A 26,741-nucleotide genomic window follows, 5' to 3' on the forward strand; every position below is an offset into this window, starting at 1 on the left:
CGCTCGCCAATTCTTTGCAGTCTGTCGAATGAAAACCGTTTGAAACAATGACACTACCTCCCCGCGAAGATATCGAGTTCAAGACCCTCGCCGGCGTCACGTTGCGCGGCTGGCTGTACCCAGCCGAGAAGCGTGGACCTGCAATCATTCTTTCAGCAGGAGTACGTTAGAATTTATGTCTGAATATTATAAGAGACATTTAACCTGATGATTCTCCATGCAGTTCAACATGCCTAAGGATGTAGTTGTACCGGATATTGCTGAATGGTATCAAAAGCGTGGTTTCACGGCACTCATCTTTGATACATTCGGCATTGGTGCTAGCGACGGTGAGCCCAGGCATGAAGTAAGTCGTCCTGGAGTATCTAACTATACCCATATGTAAAGGCTTTCTAGGCCTGTATAAGCTAACTTCCGATGTCGTGATAGAGCGACATGCAAAGGCGGGTTGACGACTTTATCGACTCGGTCACATGGCTTTCCCAGCACCCTCAGGTAGATCCGAAAAAGATTGCGGTATGGGGTCTCTGTTTTGACGGCAACATTATGCTGGCAACCGCGGCCCACGACCGGCGGATCGCCGCCGTCGTAACGGTCGCACCCATGATCGATGTCACTGGGGATCCGGAACGCAGGGAAGCTATCTTCGAACTTGGACTAGAAGACCGCGCCAGCCAGCTAGCTGGTGAGGAACCTATGTACCTGCCCTTGGTTGATGAGGATGGAAATACGCCACTCGGTCAGTTCTTGGGAAATTTCTTCACAACAATGGACAGCATGAAGATGCCCATTGAGAACCGTGTCACAGTCCATACCTACATGCGATGCCTCAACTGGAACATTCTGTACCTACTACCGAAAATCACTCCAACACCTGTCATTATGGTGACGCCTGAGCTAGACCAGGTGTTCCCCGCGGAGAGGCAGAAGGAGGCATTTGACTTGTTGAATGAGCCAAAGGAACATCACCTTATTGTTGGGAAGAATCACTTTGATTGGATGTTTGGGGATATGGATGCTGTTTTTGACAGGCAACTTAACTTTTTGAAGAAGCATCTGTCGCTTTGAAATATTTTAATAATATAAAAGGACGGCGTTCATTTTTGCCTCTGGACTATAAGAAGTTTTCCCGTGCAGATTCAATGTTTAATCAAAACATTAATTAACTGGGGAAAGATTTCCCCGTTACCCCTTACTCCCCTTAAAATAAGTGGATGAGGAACATCACTTCCTCTTACTTTTGGTCATGCTGCTCCATTCCGTCACTCCTGTGATGTTTTAAGGCCCTTTCTCCAGCATTGTTGACAGGCATTGTAAGATCGAAAGACAAAACGCTTTTGCCATTCAAGTGGAATCCGAAATGACTCACCTCCGAGTCCTTGCTAAGAATGGGTGCCGCAAAACACTCTAAGAGTTAAACATCGGTCTACCGTACACCGAGCCGACTCCGGGCCCGAGCCCACCGACTCCGGGCCCTAGCAGACCCTTGCAACCGCGAAGCTGCTCATGAATTCTCCGAGTATTGGTCATAACATATCTCTCAAGCATAATTCAAGAGATCCCTGATTAAAACTCATCCAGCGACCAATTGGCTCCTGTCATTCAGTGTGCATCTCTCTGTCATTATGGTCTCCTCACCGACTCCCAAAACAGTAACTATTATAGGTGCCAGCGTCTGCGGTCTCACGCTTGCTCTCGTCCTCAAGAGATATGGCATTCAATCGCGATTCTTCGAACTCCGAGACCCAGACCATGACTTCGACGGCGCCGTCTCCCTCACTCCAAACGCTTTGCGCGTCGCAGATTCAATCGGCGCATACTCTCGCATCAAGAATCAAGGCTTCAACTTCGAGGCTATGACTTTCATGACGGATCCTGAGCATGAGGTTACTGGGAAGCTCTACTTCGGAAAGAAAGATGTGTATGAGTATGATGGCATACGTATCACACGCAAAGTGTTGATCCACGAGTTGAGGGAAATGGTAAAAGAAGCTGGAATCGAAATTCACTACGGAAAGAAGTTTACAAAGGTTGTCAGTGAAGACGACAATGGCGTCGTATTCGAGTTCGCAGACGGAACTCAGGAGAAAGCTGAAATGTTGATCGGCGCCGACGGGATCCATTCAAAGGTCCGATCGTATCTCTTCCCAGACATCCATCCACATTACGGGGGTTTCCTAGGCTTGACGTATTGCTTCCCACGCGCCAATGTGCAACTGGATGACGACTTCCCACTTCCAGTATCTCTGCGTGGGAAACACGGTTCCTTTATCATAACGCCTCAGGCTGAAGGTGGCAAAGAGATCTTCGTTGGACGGCAGTACAAGTATGAACCGAAAGATCGTGCAGGCTGGTCTGCAATGTTGCGGGATAAACAAGAAGTGATTGATATGCTTCAGCAAGATCCCACCGCATGGACACCACTTGTCCAGTGCGTACAAGCGCAAGCTAGCACTCCAGACGCGCATTTCCTAAATGTCTGGCCATTTTACACTGTTCCTAAAATGGATCGCTGGCATTCATCAACAGGGAAAGTCGTTATACTCGGAGATGCAGCGCATGCTATACCACCCTCGGCAGGACAAGGCGCGAATCAGGCCTTTGAGGACGCTTATAGCTTCGGAATGCTCTTGGCAACGCTCAATGGTAGTGTAAGTTGGTTGGACGCGTTGACGGCTTGGGAGGCATATAGAATGGAGAGGATGGATGAGGTGTTAAGATTGACCAACCGGCTTCTCACCATCAGGATGACAGAGGAAGAAAGGGCATGTGTGCCCGAGGACATGAGGTGGGAGCTTGATTGGAGTGACGCGGGCAAGTCGCAGTTGGGGTGGCTGTACCTTGTAAACATCGACCGCGATATTGAGAGTTTAGTGGAGACCCTGGATGCACAGGCATGAGATAGATGACGTACATATTCACAAGCGAGTCGCCCACCCGCGAAACACATAGTAAATACGATATTTTTACAACCTCATATTACAATAGTCACGTTATCATATGATTGCATTTTTACTTGATAGCTATAAGTCTTTTAAACACCACGGGCATATGTCGATCTTGAGAAAATCTAAAAGCTACATTATCATGGTACCGAAAGTTACGATGCTTGAGGCTTGAAATAGACAGACCACCACAAAGCCCGTAAAGCCCACAACCCAGTCCAACCCAACCCACTAATGCGCTGGGTTTTGGGCCCCATCCTAGGCCCACTGGTGGGCCACGAGCCCAATTGGCACCAAACAATGCAAACATACAAAGTTGAACCCCCATTTTAGTTTTTTTTTAATTATTCTACGTTTATCACCGTTTCTCACTATTATGCATAAGGTAATATTTTATTAATTTAAATAACTTAGAATTATTTACTAGTTATATTTTTATATCACGTTTAAAAACGTGAAAAACGCGTTAATTTGGATGGTCCAGAAATTATAGAGGTCAACCAGGAAAGTGGCAGCACTTCCAAACGAATCCTGAATATATATATCGCAATCATCAAGTCGTCAATAATTTTTTTTTGAAAGAGAGGCTAGATATCACCTAAAAAGTATTAACTCGTTAGGTAAACTCTATATAAGCTATCATTGTTGAAATATAAAGTTGTAAATTATCACATTTACTATGTGTTTTGAAGTGGGTGACTCGCTTGTGAAGTTTGTGAAATACGTTAGTTTGGAACATGCATATTAGGTAGGTAGCTAGATGAGCCATAGTAGGAGGCTTGAAAATATGTATGTGTAGACTTCTTGACGAGGAGTTTCATTATGGTGATGATGCTTGTGCAGTCATTAAAATGTGTGGCGTGGAACCACCAAGAATGCTAGGGTTTAGCGCTAAATTCCGCCCTACAGGCTTAACTGTTGATGTCGCTACCAATACCCACCAATCAAGCAATTGGTAGTCAAACGAGTCACAGGTCACCAAATGAACGGAGTACGGAGAACTTAATTAGGGCAGATTGTTGATCACATGACCTTGCTTGTCAGGACTTCCAGTAGCTAGCTCCTCCTCTCTCCTTGTTTTCCTCAATGAATCAACTATATTGACAATATCTCCTCCATCTCTAAGAGGTTATGAGTCCTTGTCTCATTTCCGAATACAATTATCGTTTTACCAAACCAATCTTCGGCCTTGTTACCCCTGGCCCCGACACAGCGCCCCACAGTGGGGCGCCCCAGAGCTTTTCCGACGCGCCAACGTGCGCAAAGTCATCACAGGAGCATAATCAATTCTCAGCACCGCCAAAAATTGTGTTTTGATCGTCACGTCTAATTGGTCTGCCTACTGTGGACTTGTTATCAATAACGGCAAACAGCTATATCTATATGCTGAACTTAGGACAGAATATGCAACCCGGATGCATATTCACAGCACATTTTAATACTTTGACAGCACAGACGCAAATGTGCGGTATTTATCGAGTCCGTATCCACGAGCTTTCTCATCGATTTATCCTCGATATTAACGACATCAAACTAAGAATCTACCGAGATACACAGCATAATCACCATTGGTGTGTACAAATCAAAAGAATAACATTCAGAAGCACTTCCTAACTCAGAATTTCAAAGCTTCTTTAAGAAACGCTAGCTGTGGGGTCAACAGCTCCTCAAGGTCAACGCTTAAAAAGTCCGAGTGTCCTCTATCCTTTACAATATGGAACTTCTTCAGCGGTGATTGCAGGCTGTCGAATATGCTCTTCTGATACTCGGGCGGCACGATCTCGTCATTCTCGGGCGTTAGAATCATAACGGGGGTGGGGCTGACGGACTGGAACAGATTCACGGGCTTCCACTTGGCGTGGCGGTAGAAGCTTTGGAGGGTCAGACTGTCCTTAAAGGTCGGGGCATTCTTCTTAGCCCCGTGGACCCAGTTGGGTAGATGGGCCTTTTGCTCCGGTGTCATTTTGTCCAGATATTTGAAGAGCATTAAATGCTCGCCCTTTTCATTGAGAAGGGGCAAATATCCGGGCGGATCGCCGCGAAGCTGGTTCGCCCGATCCTCGACTGCACGGGCCACGAGGTCCTCTTGGTCTTCCTCAGTCAGGTACCACTCGGGCATCAGACCTTGCGCTATGACGGCCTTTACGCGCTTGTCAAAAGCTGCGGCCTCGAGTGCTATACCAGAGCTATAGAAGAAGCCCCATATGGCTATGCGGTTCGGGTCCACCCATCCCTCTTTCTGCAAGAACTGTTCCCGATTCATTAGTACATTGAATTGTAGGGCAATAGAAGTCGGAAGTCTGCGGTGAATACATACTGTGACTGCATCTGAGTTGTCTTCTGCCATCTTCTGCGGGTCAAGGTCATTTCGAGGTAGGCCGTCGCTCGTGCCTATAGTACGGGCGTCGTAGACAAGAGCCGTTAGGCCGTTACGTCCGAACCAAGCTGCTATGCCGTCCACAAAAATTTCCTTTGGGCACATGAACTAATAGCCTCACGTAAGTAACAGTCGGGATAGTTTCTCTGGGCATATCTTATGAGGCGTCTCCGTTTAGGGTTGACTTACTGCGCCATTGACAATCACTGCAGGACCGCCCTTAGGGCCGACGTACAGCGAGCCGCGCAAAGTCAAGCCATCAAAGGTTTTGAATTCGACGTCTTTACGCTCCTGTTTCACGGTCATGATGATATAAATCCTTAGAAAGGATGCGGTCTCGAGTTGAGAACTTGAGGACGAGAGCAATTTGTATTTGGCCTTCCAGAACAAAAGGTAGGTTTCTATGAATGATCGCTCAAAATCTCGGACGAAGCTATTGAAGCTGGGGGAATAAACTCCGCGTTCATATTGATAATGTTGCTCGGATCTGAGTCGGTAGACGGATCGGGATATCGGAGGTTGAGTCTTAGTCGCCTGTCCGATTGGCTCCAGCACCGATCGGACCGGAGCGGACCGCCGACCCACAAAGCTTACCGAACCCACGGATCAACAAAGTGGATCGGCCTTTGGTATGATCTTGTGCAAACCGAAAAAACGGGTCGGCAGCTGACAGCCACGTGTGTCCGTGTCCATATGGTATCCCTGACGCAGCTAGACTTAACCACGGTCACATCCGGAATGCACAAAGCTTGGATCCTCCATTTGAATTTCCATACAAGCTAATGCAAGTTGCCAACCATTTTTCCCAGTCCAATTGATTGATTCAACACAACTTTGATCATGGGGAGCGTATCTAACATCACACCGCTACGGGAGCCTATTGCGGTAGTGGGAAGTTCTTGCCGCTTTCCAGGTGGTGCTAATTCCCCATCGAAGCTTTGGGGGCTCCTCAAGAACCCAACAGATCTAGTGCGAGAAATCCCGCCCAGTCGGTTCGATACCGAGGCGTTTTATAACAAAAACAGCCAGCACCATGGAGTATGTCAGCTTTGGTCATTCCAAATTTTATATTTGAACCGAGGGTAACTAATGTACGAACAGAGCACGAATACAAAGTATGCCTATCTTTTACAAGATGAACCGCGACTCTTCGACCGCGATTTCTTTAATATCAGCCCCAAGGAGGTCGAAGCGATGGACCCCCAGCAGCGGTGTCTTCTTGAGACTGTTTATGAAGGCGTGGAATCGGCAGGATACTCAATCCCTCAGCTTCAAGGATCATCTACTGGCGTTTTCGTCGGAGCGACGTGCTTCGACTACCAGTTTGTTTCCATGCGTGGCTTCGACAGCCTACCGCAATACTACGCAACTGGTGGTTCCATGGCAATCCTAGCTAACCGTCTATCGTACTTTTTTGACTGGAGAGGCCCGTCGGTTGCGTGCGATACGGCTTGTTCGTCGTCACTCGTGGCCTTGCACCAAGCAGTCCTTTCCCTTCGAAGTGGAGAGATAAATATGGCCGTTGCAGCTGGAGCAAATCTCATTCTTGGGCCTGAGCTTTTCATCGCTTATTCAAATGTATGTTCTGCTATGAAATGAGCACATCGTTGTAGTTTAAGCTGACAAGTGCATACAAGTTAAACATGTTGTCTCCCAACGGGCGATCTTACATGTGGGATTCCTCTGCTGATGGATATACACGAGGAGAGGGGTTCGCCTCTGTTATTCTCAAAACTCTTAGCCAAGCCATTGCTGACGGTGATGACATCGAGTGTATCATCCGCGAAACCGGTGTGAACTCGGATGGTCGGACGCCAGGTTTGTTTGCCATGGTCTTTCCATTATCAACTGTAATAACCGTGATATAGGTATTACAATGCCTAGTGCAGAGTCACAGTCTCAACTTATTCGAGACACATACATGAGGTGCGGGCTGGACCCGGTACGCGATCGCCCCCATTACTTTGAGGCCCATGGCACTGGCACGCCGGCAGGTGATCGTAAGTATATAATCTGCATGGCCGATGGACTACGATGCTGATGTGCGCTAGCTATCGAGGCACGGGCTATACATGACACTTTTTTCCCTCCAAACAGAGGCCAGAACGATGGCCAGCTCTTTGTTGGTTCGATCAAAACCGTTATTGGCCACACCGAGGGCACTGCAGGCCTGGCTGGAGTGCTCAAAGCGTCATTGGCAGTTCAAAACGGCCAGATTCCAGGTAACCTCCATTTCCAAGAGCTAAATCCAAAGATTCGGCCATTCTATAAGAACCTCTGCGTTCCGACAGATTTGACACCCTGGCCCACCCTTGCCTACGGTGAGCCGCGCCGTGTGAGTGTGAATAGTTTCGGCTTTGGCGGGACTAATTCCCACGCTATCATTGAGAGTTGGGATGGAGCCTACGACCGCTATATGTGCAAGTCGCATCCAGGTGGACTCATAGTCCTGTCTGCCAACTCGGCTCAGGCACTGGCAGCAAAAGCTACAGCGCTGGCCGGCTACCTACGGGAGCATCCTAATACGGATCTTGGTCGACTTGCCCGCACTCTGTTTCAGAGGGCTGAATTCCTCTTCCGGGCTTCCTTTTCCGCTATATCTGCTGAACAGCTTGCTGAGAAGCTTGAAGCCCGCGCAGAAGCGCTCAAGAAGACCGTACGAACCCCAGCAATTCCAAAGGCCCTGCCGCCTCGCATCCTCGGTGTCTTTACTGGGCAAGGTGCTCAGTGGGCCACCATGGGCAAGGAGCTCTACGAGTCATCATCTGTTTTCCGCAAGACTATGGACCGGCTGCAGCAGAGCCTCGACGCGCTTCCTGACAGCGATCGACCTGACTGGACCCTGATCGACGAACTTTCTGCGCCCAAGGAGACATCCCGCGTCGGCATAGCTGTCATCTCCCAGCCAATCTGCACTGCCATCCAGATCGCTCTAGTGGATGTCCTCCACGCGGCCGGTGTTGACTTTGCGGCTGTTGTTGGCCACTCATCTGGAGAAATCGCAGCTGCCTATGCCGCAGGGTACCTTGATGCTCGGGATGCTATTCGTGTTGCCTACTATAGAGGATTACATTCCGGCCTGGCGCAGGGATTAGACGGCAAGCGTGGCAAGATGATGGCTGTGGGTATGGGCTTAGAAGCAGCGTCGGCATTCTGCAACGAATATGGCGCGAATCTCAGGGTGGCCGCTAGCAACTCCCCGACAAGCTGCACACTGGCTGGAGATGCCATTCTTATTGACGAGGCTAAGGTGCGGTTAGATCAAGACAAAATATTTGCTCGCATGCTGGCGGTGGACACAGCATATCATTCTCACCACATGCTGCCATGTGCCGAGCCTTACCTTGAGTCGCTGCGCAACTGTGGAGTCAAGGCCCTGAAGGGGTCCAAAAAGTGCCAGTGGTATTCTAGTGTTTGGGGACCGAATGGCCGCAGTCGCTCCTTCAACAGCGAGCAAAGCATGGAACTGCTCGAGGGACAGTACTGGGTCGATAACCTGACCAACACGGTGCAATTCTCACAGGCAGTGAGCCGAGCCTTGTCTGAGGAATCCTCCGTCTTAGACCTCGCACTCGAGGTAGGACCACATCCAGCTCTGAAGGGACCAGCCTCCGAGGTGATCAAGTCGTTGACTGGCCTGAATTTCCCGTATTGTGGTGTCCTTAATCGCGGACAGGGTGCGGTTGAAGCTTTTTCCGATAGCTTGGGACTGATATGGACGTCCTTCCCGTCATCACGCCCTCTAATTACCTTCGACGGTATGCAACGGGCTTTGCCACTAACTGGCCCTAAGAAGCCCAGCATTCTCAAGGGCCTGCCAACCTATCCCTGGGATCATGATAGCCTTGTCTGGCGTGAGTCGAGAGCATCTCGCCTCTTCCGCAATGGCCAGCGTCTACACGAGCTGCTCGGCCGTCCGACCACACTGGGCGAGGACGGTAGGCGGGAGGTTCACTGGCGCCAGGTCTTCAAGCTGAGCGAGCTCCCATGGGTGAATGGCCATGTTATACAGGGCCAGGTCCTTTTCCCGGCAACGGGATATGTGACAATGGCGTACGAGGCTGCCGTGCGCCTCGTCAATGACCAGCAAACACTGCAGCTAGTCGAGCTACACGATATTGAGATTGTGCGCACCATGGGCATGTTGGAAGATTCTTCGGGCCTGGAAGTTCTCTTCACCATACGCGTTACGAGCCAGACTGACAGCTGCATTACCGCCGAAGTGGCCTGCTACAGCGGGGATATCGACGGGACCAAGCTGGACGGCCCTGTGAACGGACTCACCGCACATTTCAGCGGTAGCGTGCGACTTTTGCTGGGCCCTCCTGAGGCCCTGTCCAGCCGGGATAGGCCTCTGCTTCCCATGAACACTTTAGATATGGACCAATTTTACTCACATCTGTCCAAAGTGGGTTACAACTATTCCGGTGCTTTCAGAGCTACCTCGGTAGATCGCCACCTCAACCATGCCGTGGTATCTGTACCAAACCCTCCTGAATCCAGTTCAGTCCGTCCATCTGTGCACCCTGCAGTCCTTGATACCACCATTCAAGGCATACTTGCCGCCTTTTCGTACCCAGAAGATGGAAGACTTGGGGCGGTATATCTTCCCACGGGCATCGATTGTGTCCGTATCAACATGACAGCCGCCTCTCCAGATTTACTTATGGCTGACAGCCGCCTAATTTCATCGGCAGAAAAGGGACTGACGGGTGATGTTGACCTTTTCAACGCAAGCGATGAGACTGTCCAAGTTCAAATGCGTGGAGTCCAGTGGACCCCCTTGAACCAGAGCCGGGACCGCCGGCTCTATGCAAGCGAAACATGGGTGCGGGATGCGGCTTACGGAATTGAGCCCAGCCTCAAGACCAAGTTCTCTCCTGAAGATGAAGTGTTGCGGAAGCTTCTGGTGCGCACGGCCCATTTCTACCTGCGAAGGCTTCGCAGTCAAATCAAGCCTTCCGAGCTGTTAGTCATGGGCAAACATCGGCGGCACATGATGAAGTGGGTCAGGGACCACCTATTTCCCCAAATTGAAGCAGGCAAGGTTCCCGATATTGAGGCAGAGTGGGCGAACGACACACTGGAAGATGTGCAGGAATGGTGCGCTCCCTATATTGCAGCGGGAAACAACGATATGCTCATACTGCATGCCGTGGGGAAAAACTTGGCAGCCATTGCTCGTGGAATTATGCCTGCCCTTCAGGTTCTTTTGAAGGACGACATGCTCGACCGCTTGTATGTGGAAGGAGTTGGCTTTGCCGACGGCAACCTTGATTTAGGGCCCTTAGTCAAGCAACTCGCGCATCAATACCCGCGTATGAAGGTGCTCGAGGTTGGAGCTGGAACGGGCGGTACCACTCAAGCTGTGCTTTCGGCTGTGGGTGATCAATATGCATCTTACATGTATACTGACATCTCAGCCGGCTTCTTTGAACCTGCAAAGGCAAAGTTCAGCCAGCATACCGCCAAAATGTCGTTCAAGCTGCTGAATATTGAGAAAGATCCATTGGACCAAGGATTCGAGGAGGGGGCGCATGACATGGTTATAGCCTCCAACGCTCTGCACGCGACACGAAGCTTAAAAGAAACGGTCAGCAACTGTCGTCGCCTGCTTCGACCAGGCGGTTATTTGGTGTTGCTAGAGATCACAACTAATCATCTTCCTATACAACTAATCATGGGCACGCTTCCTGGGTGGTTCCTGGGCATTGACGAAGGCCGCGTCTGGGCACCCACACTCAGTCTCGATGAATGGGACAATTTGCTTAAAGAAACGGGATTTTCAGGCGTCGACACAAGCTCAACGCCTTCCTTCTGTTCCGTTATCATATCCCAGGCAACAGACGAGACCTTCCAGGAGCTTCGGGAGCCGCTTTCTGTTGCCTCACGTCCCGCAGGCCGGCCACTCGACAGTGTTTTGGTCGTCAGCGACGTGACGTCGGAACTTGCATCCAAATCGCAGGGCCTCCTTGCTTCAATCGAGGGTGTTCTGCAGTGTGATATTGAAGGCCTGGAGGATATCAATTGTCCCATCGGAGCAGTCGTGCTCTGCCTTTGCGACCTGGATAGTCCTGTCTTCAGTGAAATGACTGTGGCCAGATTCGAAGCTATGCAGACTCTCTTCCGTAACGCCAGTGCTGTTTTGTGGGTAACCTCAGGGGCGGCCTCGGGCAAGAATCCACTGGCCAATGTGACGGTGGGGTTGGGGCGCACGCTGCTGGCTGAACGTAGTGATTTGCGGCTTCAATTCCTCGACGTCGACGACCCAACATCGCTTGAACCATCTCTGCTGGCTACCCTTCTTCTCAGACTCACTGGAATGAATCAGCCTAATCCAAGCGAAATCCTCTGGACTCACGAACCCCATCTCGCACTTAGAGATGGCGCCCTCTATATTCCCAGGGTTCTGCCTCTAGATAGGATCAATCGTCAGTCCACAACGAAGAATGGCCAAGTCACCCAGTTGACCGATCTTGCGCCTCCGGATACAGCTACGGCGGTGGCGGAACAACACACTGCCGATAAAATACCTGCTGAGACTAGCCCTGTCAAGCAGAAGGGCATGTTCGCCGCCGACAAGACGTACATTCTTTTCGGCATGACGGGAGACCTTGGGATCTCCATTGCTATATGGATGGTAGATAACGGGGCTCGAAACGTCGTGTTGACCAGCCGGCATCCCGATGTTCCGGCCGGAGTGTTCGAACTCATGTCGAAAAATGGAGCCGTGTTGCGCGTTGTGCCAGTGGACATTACGAACAAGGAAGGCCTAAGAGCAGCATATACCGAGATCAAGTCCAGTATGCCGCCAATTGGAGGTATTATCAACGGTGCCATGGTGCTTCGGGACCGCGCCTTCCTCGAGACGTCTTGGGATGACTTCGAGGCGGTGCTAGCGCCGAAGGTTGCCGGAACTCGCAATCTTGACGAGCTCTTTGGTGAAGATGAGGCGTTGGACTTCTTCATAGGACTTTCTTCTGCAACATCAATTGTTGGAAACATCGGCCAGTCCGCGTATAGTGCGGCAAACCATTATATGGCAAGTCTCGTGCGACGTCGGCGGGGACGTGGACTGGCGGGCTCCGTTGTCGTCATTGGGCTCCTCACCGGACTGGGCTACATTTACCGTTCAGACAAGAAGCGGAATGCTGCTATTGAGAAGTCTCTCCTACCACAGTTAGATAGACAAGGCGAGACAGATTTGCACGATATGCTAGCCAAAGGCATTGAGTGCGGACGCCCTGACTCAGACCTGCCATCCGAGCTCATCACTGGTATAAGGAAGGTGTTTACCGAGGCGTGGCACGAAGACCCTCGGTTGTCATGCTATCTTCTGCAGGAAGGCGCGCAAGAAGAGGACACCAGTCAGAAACAACCTGATGGGAACATTAAGGTTGAGGCTCAGCTGGCGACAACCGAGGATCCAAAGGAAGGTCTAGCAATCTTGGTAAAGTGCTTTTCGCAGTCCCTCGGCAGCATGCTCCAGCTTGACCCCGCCCAGATAGACGTTGACATGCCCGTGGCCGATCATGGAGTTGACTCGCTCGTTTCGGTTCGCATTCGCGACTGGTTCCTGAAAGAGCTGGGTGTTGACGTGCCTGTGTTGAAGCTTATGTCAACCAACCACACTCTATCACGAGTATGCGAAGACGCACTAGTAGGATGGCGAAATCTTCGTACAGGGTCCCAGGCAGAGTCGCAGACAGCTACTAAGACTCATGACGATCCAGAAATGGATTGGAAGAAGGAAGTGGCTGGGCTCATCGACGGGATACCTTCTCTCATTCCGGCAGGTGCAGACTTGGTCAAGGACGATCCTCGGAGCAGCGGACGACGTGTGGTCCTCACGGGATGCACAGGGTTCCTGGGTACGCACATGCTACGCAACCTCGTGGCAGACAGCAACATTGCAGAGGTGCACTGTCTTTGCCTCCGCTCACGTCCTCTGCGCGTCAAGGACGCAAAGATCCGCGAGTACAAAGGCGACCTGGTCAAGCCGATGCTGGGCCTCTCCACTGATGACTTCAAGCGCCTCTGCCAAACAGCAGACCTGATCATCCATGTGGGGGCGGATGTCGCCCATCTCAAGTCGTATGAAATGATGCGGGCTGCTAATGTCGTCTCAACACAATATCTACTAGCTATGGCTACGCCACGCAGCGTCCCCGTACACTTTGTCTCGTCGTCCTCGGTGGCCATGCTTCAAAAGGATACCAACGAGCTAGCTGAGGTGCTGCCATCCAGCTTTTGGCCGCCAGCTGATGCCGATTCGCTGCTGAAAAACGCCATCGGTTATGCTGCCAGTAAATGGATGGGCGAGATACTGTTGGAGAAAGCGGAGGGACTTCCGGCCGTTGTGCACCGCTTCCCCAACATCATGGGGCCTGATGCGCCCGAAGAGATTCCCTTGGTGGCCCTAGACAAATACTGCACCAAGATGCGGGCCGTACCGGCGCTTGACCCTAAGCAATGGCAGGGAGAGCTTGACATCATCGATGTCAGCGACGTGGTGCCCGAATTTCTGGCCAAGGCATATGCTCATGACCCCTGCGAACCGTTTGCCGTGCACAATTACTGCAGCGAAAACAGATATGTGCTATCAGATCTCGCGAGCATGTACAACGACAGGCTCGGTACCAAGGTCAACGTCCTACCAGTACGCGATTGGATGCAGAAGGCCAAGGCTTTGGGCATGCCGCCGGGTGTGGAGGCCACCTGGACTGGCAATGAAGTATTTGTGTCGCCTGTGTTGCGTAAGGGGGGCAAGTCATAGTCTTAGAATGCAGATACAGTGGACCCTGATGTGATATGCAGCGTATTGATTGTTATTGATAAATGATGGACGGGCGAGGGGAAAAAAGAAGAGGAGAACAAACAGCGAAATTGATTTGTCTCCATTTCTGCCCTAGGCAGGAATCAGTGCATTAAACTTTCGATAGGTAACGTAGGTAATAGATTTTTTATATACTCACGCAATCAATTAAATTGGCTTGTGTTAAGAAAGTAGTCTTGAAAAAAGTATAACGTAGGCAAAAAAAAAGATATCAAAGGTTGCCTTATCGCCAGATTTCTTGAACTTTGCACTGAAAGAATCTAAGAGCCTACAGAATAGCATCACTGCGCAAGGTATAAACATGCAGTTGTTGCAGGCCACCAAGGTTAGTGACTCAAACATGCTGAAAGTCACTGTACACTAAAGCAATGTTTTTATCTTATCATTGCACCTGAAGGTTTGGCAACGATCTCACTCAAAGAATAATTTTTGTGGAACACTAGTCCTACTTCAGTGCATTAAATAGCCAGCCTTGAATACCATCGAATCCCTCCTTCAATGCATTCCTCCATTCCGCCGTCTCTCTAAGCTCCGAATTATCGTACATGATGAACAATTTCCATAACAAGCAAACGGCTCTTACCCCGTTGACATAATCGTTTGAACAGAAGGTTTAAGCAGCACTGGCCTTCTTCTTCGCGTTAACATTGGTCCATTTGTTGCACAAGCTGAAGGGGACAGTGAGGCCGCAGGCTGCAATGGTAATTGCGAAAACGACCTTGATACCCCATGCGTAGGCATGGATAACACCGTCCAGCTCGGCCCCGGAAAATAGCCGATGTACATCAGTGGCACCGGTACTAGTGACTAGGGCGGGATCGACGCTTGGTGCGGTGTCGGCAAGCTTGCGCACGATCTGGTTGACGAAGCCGGATTGCGCGGCCGAGAGCAAAAGTGTGCCGCCGACAGAACGAGCGACTGTGTACGAGGAATACAATTAGCATTGGGATACAAGGAAACAAAGAAAATTGACGAAATCCTAGGACAGGGCAAAGGGGACTTACAGATGATAATCGCGGTTGTAGGGGCTATGTCACTTGGCTCAGCAAAAGCCTGCGCAACGACGACGGGGACTTGGAGGGCGAGACCGTATCCGAAGCCGGCCAAGATCTGATACCCAACCCATTTTCCTGTCGAGGTCCCAACGTCGAGGGTATACAGTAGACCAGAGGCGATGGTAACAATCACAGAGGCAACCACCATATAAGGAGTTGCAATACCTGTCTTCGTGATGGCTCTGCCTGAGCCGTATGTGGCAATGCCGAACATGATGATGAGAGGAATATTACGCACACCGGAGCCAATCGGACTGACGTTGTCGACGCTTTGGAAATAAATGGGCAGGTAATAGAGCGTGACAAAATACGCACCAGCGAAGAAGAAGCCCCATACGCTGCTGGCCCAGACGGTCCTTTTGGCCATAATGCGTGGCGTCAGCATGGCGCGTTCTCCTTGCCATATTTCTGCGATTATAAGTGCAATAACTATAACAACGAAGCCGACGAGCAAACCGATAACAACGCTAGAATTCCACGCATGGGATACACCACCGTACTGGAGAGCTAGAAGCAAGCAGGCCAGCGCACCCATTGTAAGCACTGTTGCAATAGGGTCCGTGTTTAGAAGCTTTTCCTTCATCGTAGCCTGGACCACTTTAGCGGCTGCAGGGGTCTTGAAGGTGAGCAGGATGACGAAAGCGGCCAAACCACCGACTGGAAGATTGATATAGAAGCACCTATAGTTGTTCAAATCAGGTCAGTCCCAGTCATGACAGGATTTGACAACAGGAAATAGTCCCAAGTTTCGTAACAAAAATAAAGCAGTAGAGATTTGACTCACCACCTCCAGGATGCCCCTTTTGTAAGCCCTCCACCAATGAGAGGTCCGCAGACAGCGGCGACACCATATGACACACCAATAACTCCCGTGTAGGTAGCTCTTTTGGTGGGCTCAGCAGCAAATGCAGAAATCGTGTATACTCCAGGCGCGATACCTGAGGCACCGAGACCGGAGATGGCACGTCCAACAATCAGAGTCGTTGAGTTTGGGGCGACAGCGGCGATCAAACTCCCAAGTTCAAAGATGAAGATGGCCACTAGGAAACTAGCCTTGAGGGGGAAGTATTTATACACTTTGCCCCAGGTTGACTGGAAGGCTCCGAGTGTCATGAAATAAGCTGAGCCGTACCACGAGATATCGTCGAGGCTATGGAATTGATCGGTAATTTTTGGAATAGCCGTTGCAACAATGGTCTAAATTGAGAGTATCAGCTTACTGCCGTGTCATATATTGCATTGGCAAAAGACGACTCTACGAGAAACTTGGAGTAGAACTCACCTGATCCAGAGAACAAAGGGTGATACTGAGCACGAGTGCAACCATGATGAACAAGGCTTCGATGCCTTTTGGATATTCCATCACCGGTTTTGGCTCAACCACAGCTTTTTCTTCAGTAGCAGGACCATCGTCTGCACCATTGATAGATGAGGATGTCGTGGACGGCTTGTTAGACTCATCTGTCTCCTTATCTTTTTCGGGCTCGAGATTATGCAATTTCTCTCCCATTGCTTCGAGATTGCTGTTGCCGTTGCTGTCTGGTAAGGTAGGTGGAAGTGTTGTAGACATGTTTGTACATTAATTGCTCTTGATATGAGACTCCGCTTGACGCTTTAAGGTTAAGGTTACTACGGAGTAAGCTTTATAAATTATGGGCTATTCAAATTTACGGAGATAATAGCTATGAGACCCTTATTCGCGAGGGTCCAGTTATTTTGGTAACAAGCATTATAGGGGCTTGGTATGGTACATGCCCAAATATCAATTGCAGCTTTTGCCTACGGCCGTTAATTCCGTTAAGTCCGTCAATTTGTTAATCCCGTTAATTCCGCTCATATAGTGCCTGCAGTGTCTATTCCTTCAGTAATTATTTCCGGCAGTTCTCGACACGCGTCTTATTTTTTTTATTCCCCCAATTCCTTGGCTACAATGGAAAGACGCAAAAGGAGGGGGCCGGTGGGCCTAACGGTGGACCTCATGGTGGACCTCATGGTGGATTCCAAGGTTTCCATCTACTGCTAGTTCCCGTCCAATTGGACCTTGATCTTCTAGATCAGCCAATTCTACTCCATACGTATCCTCGCTGCCAAATATTCTCTATGAATCAGAAAGGCTGATGAATCTAATTTGCAGCCTACGCCTGATCAACAATCAAATGATCAAACCTTTTCGTCGAACCCGGATCGAAAATATTGCTATTCATTATCACTTTCTTCAAGTGGTTTCTGCAGGCAACGTCACCTCCGAATAAATTGCTACACAGCTGCAATACAAATATTGTGCTTCATGATCTCATTCTCATCTACATCGTAGATTCTAACACTAGACATAAACTCTTTCCTCTATGCAAGCCTGAAGTTCCTGAATGACCTCGCTAAGCTTGACGTGCTCATCAGGTAGGGTTTTGAGCATGACCTGAGCAGAGCCCACAATACTTTCTAAGCTGCTGCCATCTCCACCGCCACCAGGCCCAAACCTCAAATCGTGTTGGTTAGTATTCTCTCGGTTTCCCATTCGAAGGCTGCGACCTATGCGGTTGAGTAGGTGCATGATGAGCTGCAGAACCATGATGAACTGCGCAGAGGACGACCCAGCGCCGTGCAAAGTTTGTTGTTGCAGCTCGGTCCCTTGAGCTATGCACCCCAAGGATCTCTTAATAAAGTCACAAACTGCGTGGAAGAGGGCTAGGACGTGCTGATAAGACGCCAGAGCTAGAAAAATTGTACTGTGTTCGGTAGGCAGTTGTCGCTCGTTTCCATCGCGGGACAAAGGTTGCGAGGAGCCATATGGGCAGTTCACCGGAGGGATACTGTTGATGATGTGCACTAAAGCATTCGCGGCCTCGAATGCTTCATTCACTACAGGGGAGTTTACTGTTAAAGACGTAGTAATGACTGCGCATTCAAGTTCTCGTGTGGCGCCCATGGCCCGGTTGCTCAGTTTCATCAGCTGCCCTGTCAAGGTCTCTTTGCCTTCATCCCGAGAGAGTGTTGGGTTGGTCCCTGGGCCCTCTTGGGTCCTGTCGTAACTCTCTGTATTATATGTGAGGTCATTGTTGTTGATCCAGCTGTGTGGGTCGCCATCGTCCATGCAGCCCATGGTCGTGTCAAGCGACGGCATCATCAGGTCGTTGAGATCATATGCAACATCGCTACCTGAGAGCACGCTTGAGAGATGCTGACTGAGATGTGGATTTCCTCTTGGGGATAGGACGTCTTTCCCCTTTTCTCGTCTGCCTTTCGGTCTCGCTGTGAACGACGCGATTGATCAGTCCAAGAACAAAAATACATAATGTGCAAGGGAGACACATGACATACAGCTGTACACACATGGTACGTCCGCCTTTATACATCGCTCGCATGGGGTAAGATGGTTGCGGCCGCTAACGGCCGTTGATAGTTCCCAGTTCTTAAGGCATCGGACCTTTTGCTGGCGGCAACGATCGCATGAGTATCGTTCTGGGAACATTTTGCTGGTGAAGGAGCATAGGAGCATATTTGTTCATAAACATAACTAAATAGTGACGGGAAGGGCAGATGGGATGCCTAACGCGATTCAGGAAGTGGATCCCTTCCGACCAAATTTAGACCCAGATTGGCCCCCAATTGAATCCATTTTTCTCGTTTAATCTTGAGGCTTGTTTAGATATTGTGAACGAAAAAAGCCAATTCTCCTCCCTGTTTCCGCGGGCCTATTACTGACAAGGATGGTAAATTGCTTGTGTCAGTTTAGTTCCACTTGGCCCGCATAGGCCAGCTTGCGCCACGAGGATTCTCAATGTAACAATGACTGCAGTCGTAAGTTTGCCTCCGTGTTGATCATTGGTGTACTGCGGGTCAACCCGACTCCATGCCGCTGTCAAAGTCCAACGTATAGAGCTAAGAGTGTAAGTGCGGGAGGGTAAGTGCGGGGTACAGGATCAACGGACCATAAATACGCCGTACAGTCAGATTTTAGATCGTTCACAACCATGCCACTGCCCACTAAAAGGGTATAGCCACGCAGCCCCTAAGCGAGAGATTACGCGGGATCGGGGGCGGCCCCGGACCCCTATGGGCCTTGAGCATAAATCAGAGTATAGCGAGTGCTCATGGGCCACCCGGCCCGCAGGGTGGCGTAATAGTAGAACGCCACTGGCATTCCTTCAGTAGGGATGAAGAATAGTGGGCCAATCGATTATCCTATCCTCGGAGACGAAAATTCTGTAGTTCTGAGGGACGTCAATTCTGTAGGCTACGGCCTTCATCACGAAGGGCGGTTTTTACCGCTAGGCAACACATGATGCTATTTTCCCGAGGTCCCCATTTCACAGGTCAGATAGGGGTAGCTTACCAACCCAATCACAAAGACTTGGTTGCCTACTATACACTCCGTGTACATAATTTCGAAGCTTAGCACGTCCTATACCCCATGGGAGGGTTTGGAGGGAGGTAGATAAGGCCGCAAAGGCTCCGCCTTCGCTCCGCCGTCAAACAATACAATAACAATTGTGGGGCACTCGCTTGTGAAATACTTTATCCATGGATAGAAACAACTGCACCCTACGGCAGTCACTTACCAAGAGCATGACAATATAGTGTTTTCAACCGTCTTGGTTCAGGTAGAGCTCATGTCAATGAAAATAAGCTTTGCGATATGTTCTCGTCACTGAAAATCATGCTCCAGTCCATATCCGTCAAAATTTCATCGTCCCAACCGAACAGATGAGACCCTCCGTCAATCACCGACGGCGTACGCTCGGTCCCCTCGGCACCCTGAGAAACTGCCTGAAATAGGACAGCCACGATGTCTGCAGCACAGTCAGACGCCCGCATCCAAGGTCTCATTTCTGCAAAGATTTCAAGCGCTTTGTTTAAGCTTGAATACGAGGATATGACGTCGTTGGAACCAAGTGCTCCGTTGAAGGATGCAGCCATAGCAATAGAAAGGAGGGGAACCATGCAAGCTTGGAACAGATACCAAGCAGAGTTCCAGACCTGCGTTCGATTGGGAACCCAATGAAGCGCAATCGCATCGATAGCCTCCGCAGCTGTTGCACGGCAGAGGTCGGCCATCTGCTCTTCTGCTTGACCCATGCAGTGTCTTTCAGGATCTCCATACGCCTTGTAGAGAAGAAAGCACCGGGACAGCATTAGACGCACGTTATGATATCTATTGCGTAGGAACTCGCGCGCCATGGTTATGCGAGGTGGCGTATTCATGGTCTCCTTGAGAATGGGGGATAGTGACCGATACCACTCTTGAAGTTCGTGATCAAGGCTTTGAGCTTCCGATATACTAATCCTGGTGGTTTGGGCGAAACGATGCTGGAGACGGTTGCTAATATGGCAGAACTGGGTGCTAGCTCTCAAAGAGGCCGCAAAATGATCGTCGGAATCAAGAGGAGTGGGCAATGACGTGTTCATCGTGGTACTATCCCAGCGTCCACACGTAGGACGACCTAGTGTCATACTAGCCCATGTGTCAAGGCAGTACAGACTCCACCAAGTACGCCGTCTACTTTCGAGCCGAACGGCGTGGCGTTGGGCAACATCAGGATCCTGGTGATCGACACGTGTCGGGGACTCTCTATGTAGCCCCAATGCTATGGCCAGCCGTTGGGAAGCACCGAGAATCGCGTATGCCATGTTGGGGGAGTTTCGGTAATGCAGATAGTACCCGCCCAGCAGGCATAGAGCTTGCAAAGTTTCCAAGTTACCAGATCCAAGTGAGTCCAGGTCAATGTAGGACCGGGCTCGATCGTAATAGTATATGTGAGCAGTGTCACTTCCCGAAGCAATGGAACCCATTGTGAGCACCATATTGCAGAGACCCAACCATGCCGGGGTCTGGCGATCGCCAGCAGCGAAGGTCGCCCGAAAGGATTCCTCATGCAAGAAAGGTGTTACGGCATGAATATTCTCGAAGTAAAATCCAATGTAACGCAGCTCTCGTATAGAATCAGGCGGCACCGGAAACCCAATATGCGGATTCAAAATAGAGGGCCTATTAAGCTCTTGTTGGATGCCGGGCAAAATCTTCGATTGTTCCACAATGCGGTCTTTCGCGGCAGGGCAAAGTCGAAACAACGCCCGCAAAACAGCACTCACGGAGCATATTCCCAGATATGAGCGGCGATGTCGGTCGCCCGCCAGACTGATTGCATTGATATCGTCGCTAGCCGCAATGGTGGCGGGGTTGTGCGCAGACTCGTCCCAGCACCTTTCCTCTCCCGATTCTCCCCTATCAGACTCCTCCGGTGAGTCATGCGGATCTTCAAGTCGGCCGGAAATAGCGGATGATCTATCGACAGGGAGCGCGTCACTATGGTGATCCGAGGGTCCGTCTTCTGCTGAGTCGCGCGACAATAGCAGAATGAGTTCCGATCGATCCTTTTCAACCAATTCGTCCAAGGAGAAATTAGGAAAAAGCAGTCGAAGAACTCTATCCTGACGACGTAGAGTATCTGTGGCTTTCTCATAGGCGCTGTAAGAAGCGAGATGCATGTATCAGCAACATGATTTATTGAACCCCAAGAGAAACACTTTGCATGGATTAGCATCACATACCTCCTGCTCGTTGCCTGACGCCTGGTCCGTTGTCTATAGGCGCAAGCTTCGGATATCTGGTAGTACTGGCAACTTGTACAAGGATTTCCCCCGTCGCATTTCACCTTTCGGCGGGTACATTCTGAACATGACCTGTTCACCCTGCGCGGTGGTTGGAGTCTTGGAGTCGCAGATTCTCCCGGGTGTTGGGTTTCAAACGTGTGGAACATAATGGAACAGGGGATCCCATTCTGTCAGGACTGTCGTAATCTTTGCTCAGGGGCATATTGCCGTATTGGCAAAGCGGATGAGAAGATGGGGAAGTTTTGTGGGGAATAAACATTGTGGCAGGTTTTTCCGGAAGCCGATCCTCGGGGTTGATGCAAGACCTCTTAACCCCAACTCTACCTACAACTCCACGTGGGATTTCAAGTTTCAGGTAACTTCATAACATATATTAGGAACAGCTAAAAATCTCCTTGATTAAACCATACCCAAGATAACTATAATACCAAACTTGGCATATATTTGGAAGAAAGACCGCAAAATATATATTTACAGAGCATCAATTCATACTTCAGTTCTTCCCGCCACAATGATTCGCTTTCTAGCCTTTGCAGCTTCAACACTGGCCTTTCGTGGGTTCTTTGCCTCAAATATGATGTCCAGCTCCTCGAGTGTGATACCCTTGGTCTCGACAAAGAAGAAGTATATAAAGCTCAACTCAAAAGTATCCCAGAACACAAAGAACACATAGAACCAGTACCCAATCTAGATAATAGATTAGTAGTGCGGTGTAAAGGAAGGGTGCGAGGACTTGTCTTACACTTGATAGCGCAATAGGACCAACAAAGGTATTGAGAAACCCAGCGGCTCCGGCCGTCAATTTGAATGTGCCCATGGCCTTGGCTCGCATTTTGTTGCTCACAACTTCAGCGGGATATATAGGCTGCATTGGGGTATAGCCGCAAGCAAAGATTGAACCAAAGAGGAAGATGAAGACAATGCTAACGGTCGATGCCGTCGTGTTGCCATACTCAGTGTAGCCGGCGGAGCACGCTGCTACGATTGCCAGACAAATTGCCATACCGGCCGTGGTTGTAATAAGCATCTTGCGACGTCCGACAACATCGTGTAGACGTGATCCTAAGATGGAAGCAACCCACCCAACGACCGAATACACGATGTTGAGAATCAATTTCATGTTGGTGTCTGTGATGCCAATGCCACTGAGCATGATGGGCAGGTAATAGGATACGATACTGGCCATATTGTTAGATATCCGGAAAGCCAGTATCCAGGACTTTTAACGTACTTATTTCCACTGAATTGGCCGAACCAAGAGAAGGCAATGTTGAGCATGAGTCTGTAACGGCTAGAACGGGACTCAACAAGCACCCGGAGATCCAGCAGGTCTTTCCAACTAGCTTTATGGTCGAGGTCGACAGTTGCGAGGATTTGGCTCATCTGTAGTGAAACGAGCGGATGGTCACTGTCACCATTTGTGTGATACGTAGCAATGATTGCCTTCGCCTCGTCGTGTCGATCATGGGACATGAGCCTTTAGCAACGGTTAGCTTAGCACTAGCACATGTTTTCGGTAAATGAGGCAAGACAAGAAGTCAACAATGGAACATTTCGACATACCATCGCGGAGATTCAGGGAAAAATTTGATAGCTAGACAGACAAGCCCTGGGCATACCATCTGAAGCCAAAGTGGGATTCGCCAATCCAAATCACCCTGGTCGGCAAGGTATTTGTGGCATGCGTACACTGCCGATGTTGAAAACACAGAGCCCTTGCAAAGGCCAAAGTTAGTCGAAGGATATCCCATATTCTGCGCGTGTTTCTATTACATACCACATTATAGAAAGTGTTATACATTCCTGCGATGGTTCCCCGATAAGCCGGTGGAGCAAGCTCGACCAGATAAAGGGGAGCAGCAGTATGTGCGCATGTTGCGAAGAATGACAGAATAAATCTTCCGGCGATGAAAGTAGGGAGATTTGATGCAAAAGCTGTGACAATGGTGCCGACGCAGACACCCAGACAGCCGAAGAAAATGTGCCATGTTCGTCCGTACCAGTCGGCCATCCAGATGAATAGTGCACCGCACATTTGACCAACCTAACAAAAGTCAATATAGGTGGGAGCATGTGAGCTAGTATTTTATTACCTGGAAAATAGCAAAGACAATGCCAGTACTGGCGTTGCCATTCTCCGACAAGCCAAAATACCTAATGTAGTTCGGAAGCGCGTTGATAGATCCCATCAACGAACTGTCAAATCCTATACTGTGTTAGAAAGTCAGACCACGGTTATTTTGACGCGGCAGACTCACCGTTCATAGTTGAACACAGGAATATAACGGCTGATAGGATATATAGCTTGATGTAGCCTGGACCTCGGGGATTCGGTTTGTGCGCTGCCATGATGGCTGCGTATGTTTCAATGGATTCCATATTCTCAACCTCCTTCAGGGTAGGTTCTTCCTTTACTTTACTCATAATGGAAATAATGAACTGGCTCTCCACCAGTTAAAATGTGATCAGGGTTGCAAAAGATAGAAAAAAGAATTCACAAGAATTGATCCTTAATGGACACACAGCTCCAAAGAAGATGTGATGTTAATGCCCGGGGATGTGCACGAATGCAGGCCATCGGAAGACTCTTATAACAGTACCGAATGCCTAGAATATGCTCGTATAATGCGAAGTAGACTTTCAATCCCCACGGGGATGCCCCCAATATTTTTTTAGCTAAACGCTAGTCCCAAATTGTCGCACGGAGATTCAAACCTTCGTTATGGGCGGAAATATCGAACACATGTTTGAAGTCCGGAATTGGAATCATCTCTGTTGATCCTTTTGCCACTCACTAGTCTTGACTTTATATTATGTTTTTTTTATAAGTAACTACAATTTGAAGATGATAAATGTTCATTCAATTAGTGCCGTATAGACAAATGATGGCATATAGTTGCCGAATCTGGTGGGAACCTATCAGTATGGATAGTTGGAACATAAATCGATCACACTAGCATTCATGGTTTCCATTGGCAGTTTAATAGTAAAAATGTCTTGTCACTCAAACATAAGGCAAGATTGTAGCAAGCGGGAAAAAAAAGAGGAGAAAAGCTTTCTGATCAATTGTAGGATATAATAAAAGGAATAGTTACAAATCAGTCTATAATTTAGCCATTAAGTTATTCTCCACTGTGCCTAAGTCAGAGGGTCCATCGTAAAGCTGAGCATCCAACATCGAAGTGTTGACCTATGAATTTTACAATCAGTTGTTGGCTCGACTTGCGCCCACTCGATTCAATGTCGATGCTGGAACTCACATGCTGTGGCCGAAGATCCCTCACACTGCTGACACCGAGGAGTCTCATAGCTGTCGCTGCCTCATCCGCGAGAACTATGATAGTATATTAGCATCATAAATACCATATGGAACAAAAAGGAGATGACGGACTCTGTAAAGATCTGTAAACGCCGTCCTCTCCACCAACAGCTAGGCCATAGAGCGCGGCCCGGCCAAGCCCAACGCCATTTGCACCCAAAGCCAGCGCCTTGACAACATCTGTACCTCTCTTAATTCCCCCATCAATAAGAACTTCTAGCTGCTCAAATACTTGAGGGCAAAATTTCCTGATTTCCAACAAAACTTGCATGGGTGTGTTGGCCGTATCCAATGCCCGTCCCCCATGGTTGGAGAGAATGATACCCTTAACAGCCGGGAACATAGTTGCCATGTACGCATCCTCATGAGTTTGAATACCCTTGAGGACAATCGGAAGGTCGGTCTGGGCAGAAAGCCATGTCAGCGTTTTGCGCCAGGTAAGGGCGGATTCTGTCCCCCAAACTTGTGCAGGCCCTCCTCCAGCAACTTCTCCCGCCTTATAACGCTCATCTGCCTCGCGCTTCCCCGGAAACGGGGCATCAAGAGTCAAGACAATGAATTTGATTTGTGGTATTCCCTTTATCTGAGCCAAGGTCCGCTCTGTTGCTTTGATATCCTTGAGAACATAAAGCTGCCAGGCAAACACCGCATCGGGGCCCGCACTCACGATATCAGCCACAGATACAGATGCATTCTTGCTTATAATTTGGAGAACGTTGAGACGAGAACAAGCTGCAGCAATGCCCATCTCGCCCAACGGGTGTGCCAACTTCGCCATGGCGGCCGGGGCAATGAATATTGGAAGTCCGACCTGGTTCCCCATTATAGTGGTCGACAGCGAGCAGTCGGTGCAATCCACAAAAACCCTCGGTCGAAGGAGAATAGACTTGAAGATATTTCCATTTGCGTATTTTGTGATCTCATCATCCGTACCGGATGCGTAGTATGCAAGAGCCTTGGGGGTAAGACGCCTTAAAGCTAGCCCTTCCATCTCTGCGATACTCAAAATCGTATCCAGAGGAGGAGCGGGAATATGCTCAGTCTGTGCATCTTGCTTAAGATGCTGAGGCATGGACTCAAATTTGCCCAATACTTGATCAGAAGTCAAATATTCATCAAGAAGCTCAGCTGGATGTACATCTTCAAAAGCACGGGTTGCATCGGTGCCAGCATGTCGGAGGATGATTGCTTTCCCCCCGGGATGGCTGTTTAAGAACCCACTAACCTGGTAATGTTAGAGATGCAATCATGCGGGCATGGATTCAGGGCTTACATCGTAAACACTGCCATGGATTGCGATCCAGCAGTCACCTTCAACTCTGTGGGGTTGTACTGATGTGGTCAGCAATTGGCCAAATTTGATTCAGTGAGACTTACTATCCGACAGCGTAAGCATGACGTCCGACATATTGATTCTAATTGTCTAATAGCATTTGGGCGAGGTTCCTTTTTTCAATGTTCATTTTCTCCATCTTCTGTGGGATCGGGGATATTTCATGAAGATCCCTTCCCCACATTCCGTGCTCTCCGTGTTGTTCGGGGTTTCAAATTCCCGTGCCATTTTGGGAGAGCGGGACAACATCGGCATTGGTTTATA

The 26,741-nt window shown here is 49.4% G+C and overlaps 8 protein-coding genes across 8 annotated transcripts; 3 read left to right on the forward strand and 5 right to left on the reverse strand.

Moving 5' to 3' along the window:
- Positions 1–47: 47 nt before the first annotated feature.
- Positions 48–1,068, forward strand: PGRI_031460 (alpha/beta hydrolase; the record flags this gene model as incomplete). The annotated part of the gene is made up of 3 exons (XM_040790859.1): positions 48–161; positions 224–346; positions 430–1,068. 3 exons carry the CDS (start codon positions 48–50, stop codon positions 1,066–1,068), a joined length of 876 nt encoding a protein of 291 aa, XP_040647812.1.
- A 557-nt stretch (positions 1,069–1,625) lies between these two features.
- Positions 1,626–2,900, forward strand: PGRI_031470 (FAD-dependent oxidoreductase; the record flags this gene model as incomplete). The annotated part of the gene is made up of 1 exon (XM_040790860.1): positions 1,626–2,900. One exon carries the CDS (start codon positions 1,626–1,628, stop codon positions 2,898–2,900), a length of 1,275 nt encoding a protein of 424 aa, XP_040647813.1.
- Positions 2,901–4,560: 1,660 nt separating this feature from the next.
- Positions 4,561–5,628, reverse strand: PGRI_031480 (alpha/beta hydrolase; the record flags this gene model as incomplete). The annotated part of the gene is made up of 3 exons (XM_040790861.1): positions 4,561–5,193; positions 5,263–5,430; positions 5,512–5,628. The coding sequence occupies 3 exons, from the start codon at positions 5,626–5,628 to the stop codon at positions 4,561–4,563; spliced, it is 918 nt and encodes a 305-aa protein (XP_040647814.1).
- Positions 5,629–6,162: 534 nt separating this feature from the next.
- Positions 6,163–14,098, forward strand: PGRI_031490 (Male sterility, NAD-binding; the record flags this gene model as incomplete). Its single annotated transcript, XM_040790862.1, has 5 exons — positions 6,163–6,360; positions 6,424–6,900; positions 6,960–7,140; positions 7,191–7,322; positions 7,374–14,098. 5 exons carry the CDS (start codon positions 6,163–6,165, stop codon positions 14,096–14,098), a joined length of 7,713 nt encoding a protein of 2,570 aa, XP_040647815.1.
- Positions 14,099–14,771: 673 nt separating this feature from the next.
- PGRI_031500 (MDR family MFS transporter) lies at positions 14,772–16,783 on the reverse strand (the record flags this gene model as incomplete). The annotated part of the gene is made up of 4 exons (XM_040790863.1): positions 14,772–15,076; positions 15,163–15,893; positions 15,998–16,410; positions 16,496–16,783. 4 exons carry the CDS (start codon positions 16,781–16,783, stop codon positions 14,772–14,774), a joined length of 1,737 nt encoding a protein of 578 aa, XP_040647816.1.
- Positions 16,784–17,536: 753 nt separating this feature from the next.
- PGRI_031510 (Zn(II)2Cys6 transcription factor domain-containing protein) lies at positions 17,537–18,682 on the reverse strand (the record flags this gene model as incomplete). Its single annotated transcript, XM_040790864.1, has 2 exons — positions 17,537–18,462; positions 18,532–18,682. 2 exons carry the CDS (start codon positions 18,680–18,682, stop codon positions 17,537–17,539), a joined length of 1,077 nt encoding a protein of 358 aa, XP_040647817.1.
- A 1,139-nt stretch (positions 18,683–19,821) lies between these two features.
- On the reverse strand, positions 19,822–21,699 carry PGRI_031520 (fungal specific transcription factor domain-containing protein; the record flags this gene model as incomplete). The annotated part of the gene is made up of 1 exon (XM_040790865.1): positions 19,822–21,699. One exon carries the CDS (start codon positions 21,697–21,699, stop codon positions 19,822–19,824), a length of 1,878 nt encoding a protein of 625 aa, XP_040647818.1.
- Positions 21,700–22,311: 612 nt separating this feature from the next.
- Positions 22,312–26,552, reverse strand: PGRI_031530 (FMN-dependent dehydrogenase; the record flags this gene model as incomplete). The annotated part of the gene is made up of 11 exons (XM_040790866.1): positions 22,312–22,512; positions 22,568–23,003; positions 23,057–23,302; positions 23,389–23,540; positions 23,603–23,869; positions 23,919–24,031; positions 24,084–24,264; positions 25,086–25,159; positions 25,217–26,369; positions 26,418–26,476; positions 26,522–26,552. 11 exons carry the CDS (start codon positions 26,550–26,552, stop codon positions 22,312–22,314), a joined length of 2,913 nt encoding a protein of 970 aa, XP_040647819.1.
- Positions 26,553–26,741: the final 189 nt, after the last annotated feature.

Source organism: Penicillium griseofulvum, assembly GCF_001561935.1.
Source record: "Penicillium griseofulvum strain PG3 chromosome Unknown contig_80, whole genome shotgun sequence".
Taxonomy (NCBI): domain Eukaryota; kingdom Fungi; phylum Ascomycota; class Eurotiomycetes; order Eurotiales; family Aspergillaceae; genus Penicillium; species Penicillium griseofulvum.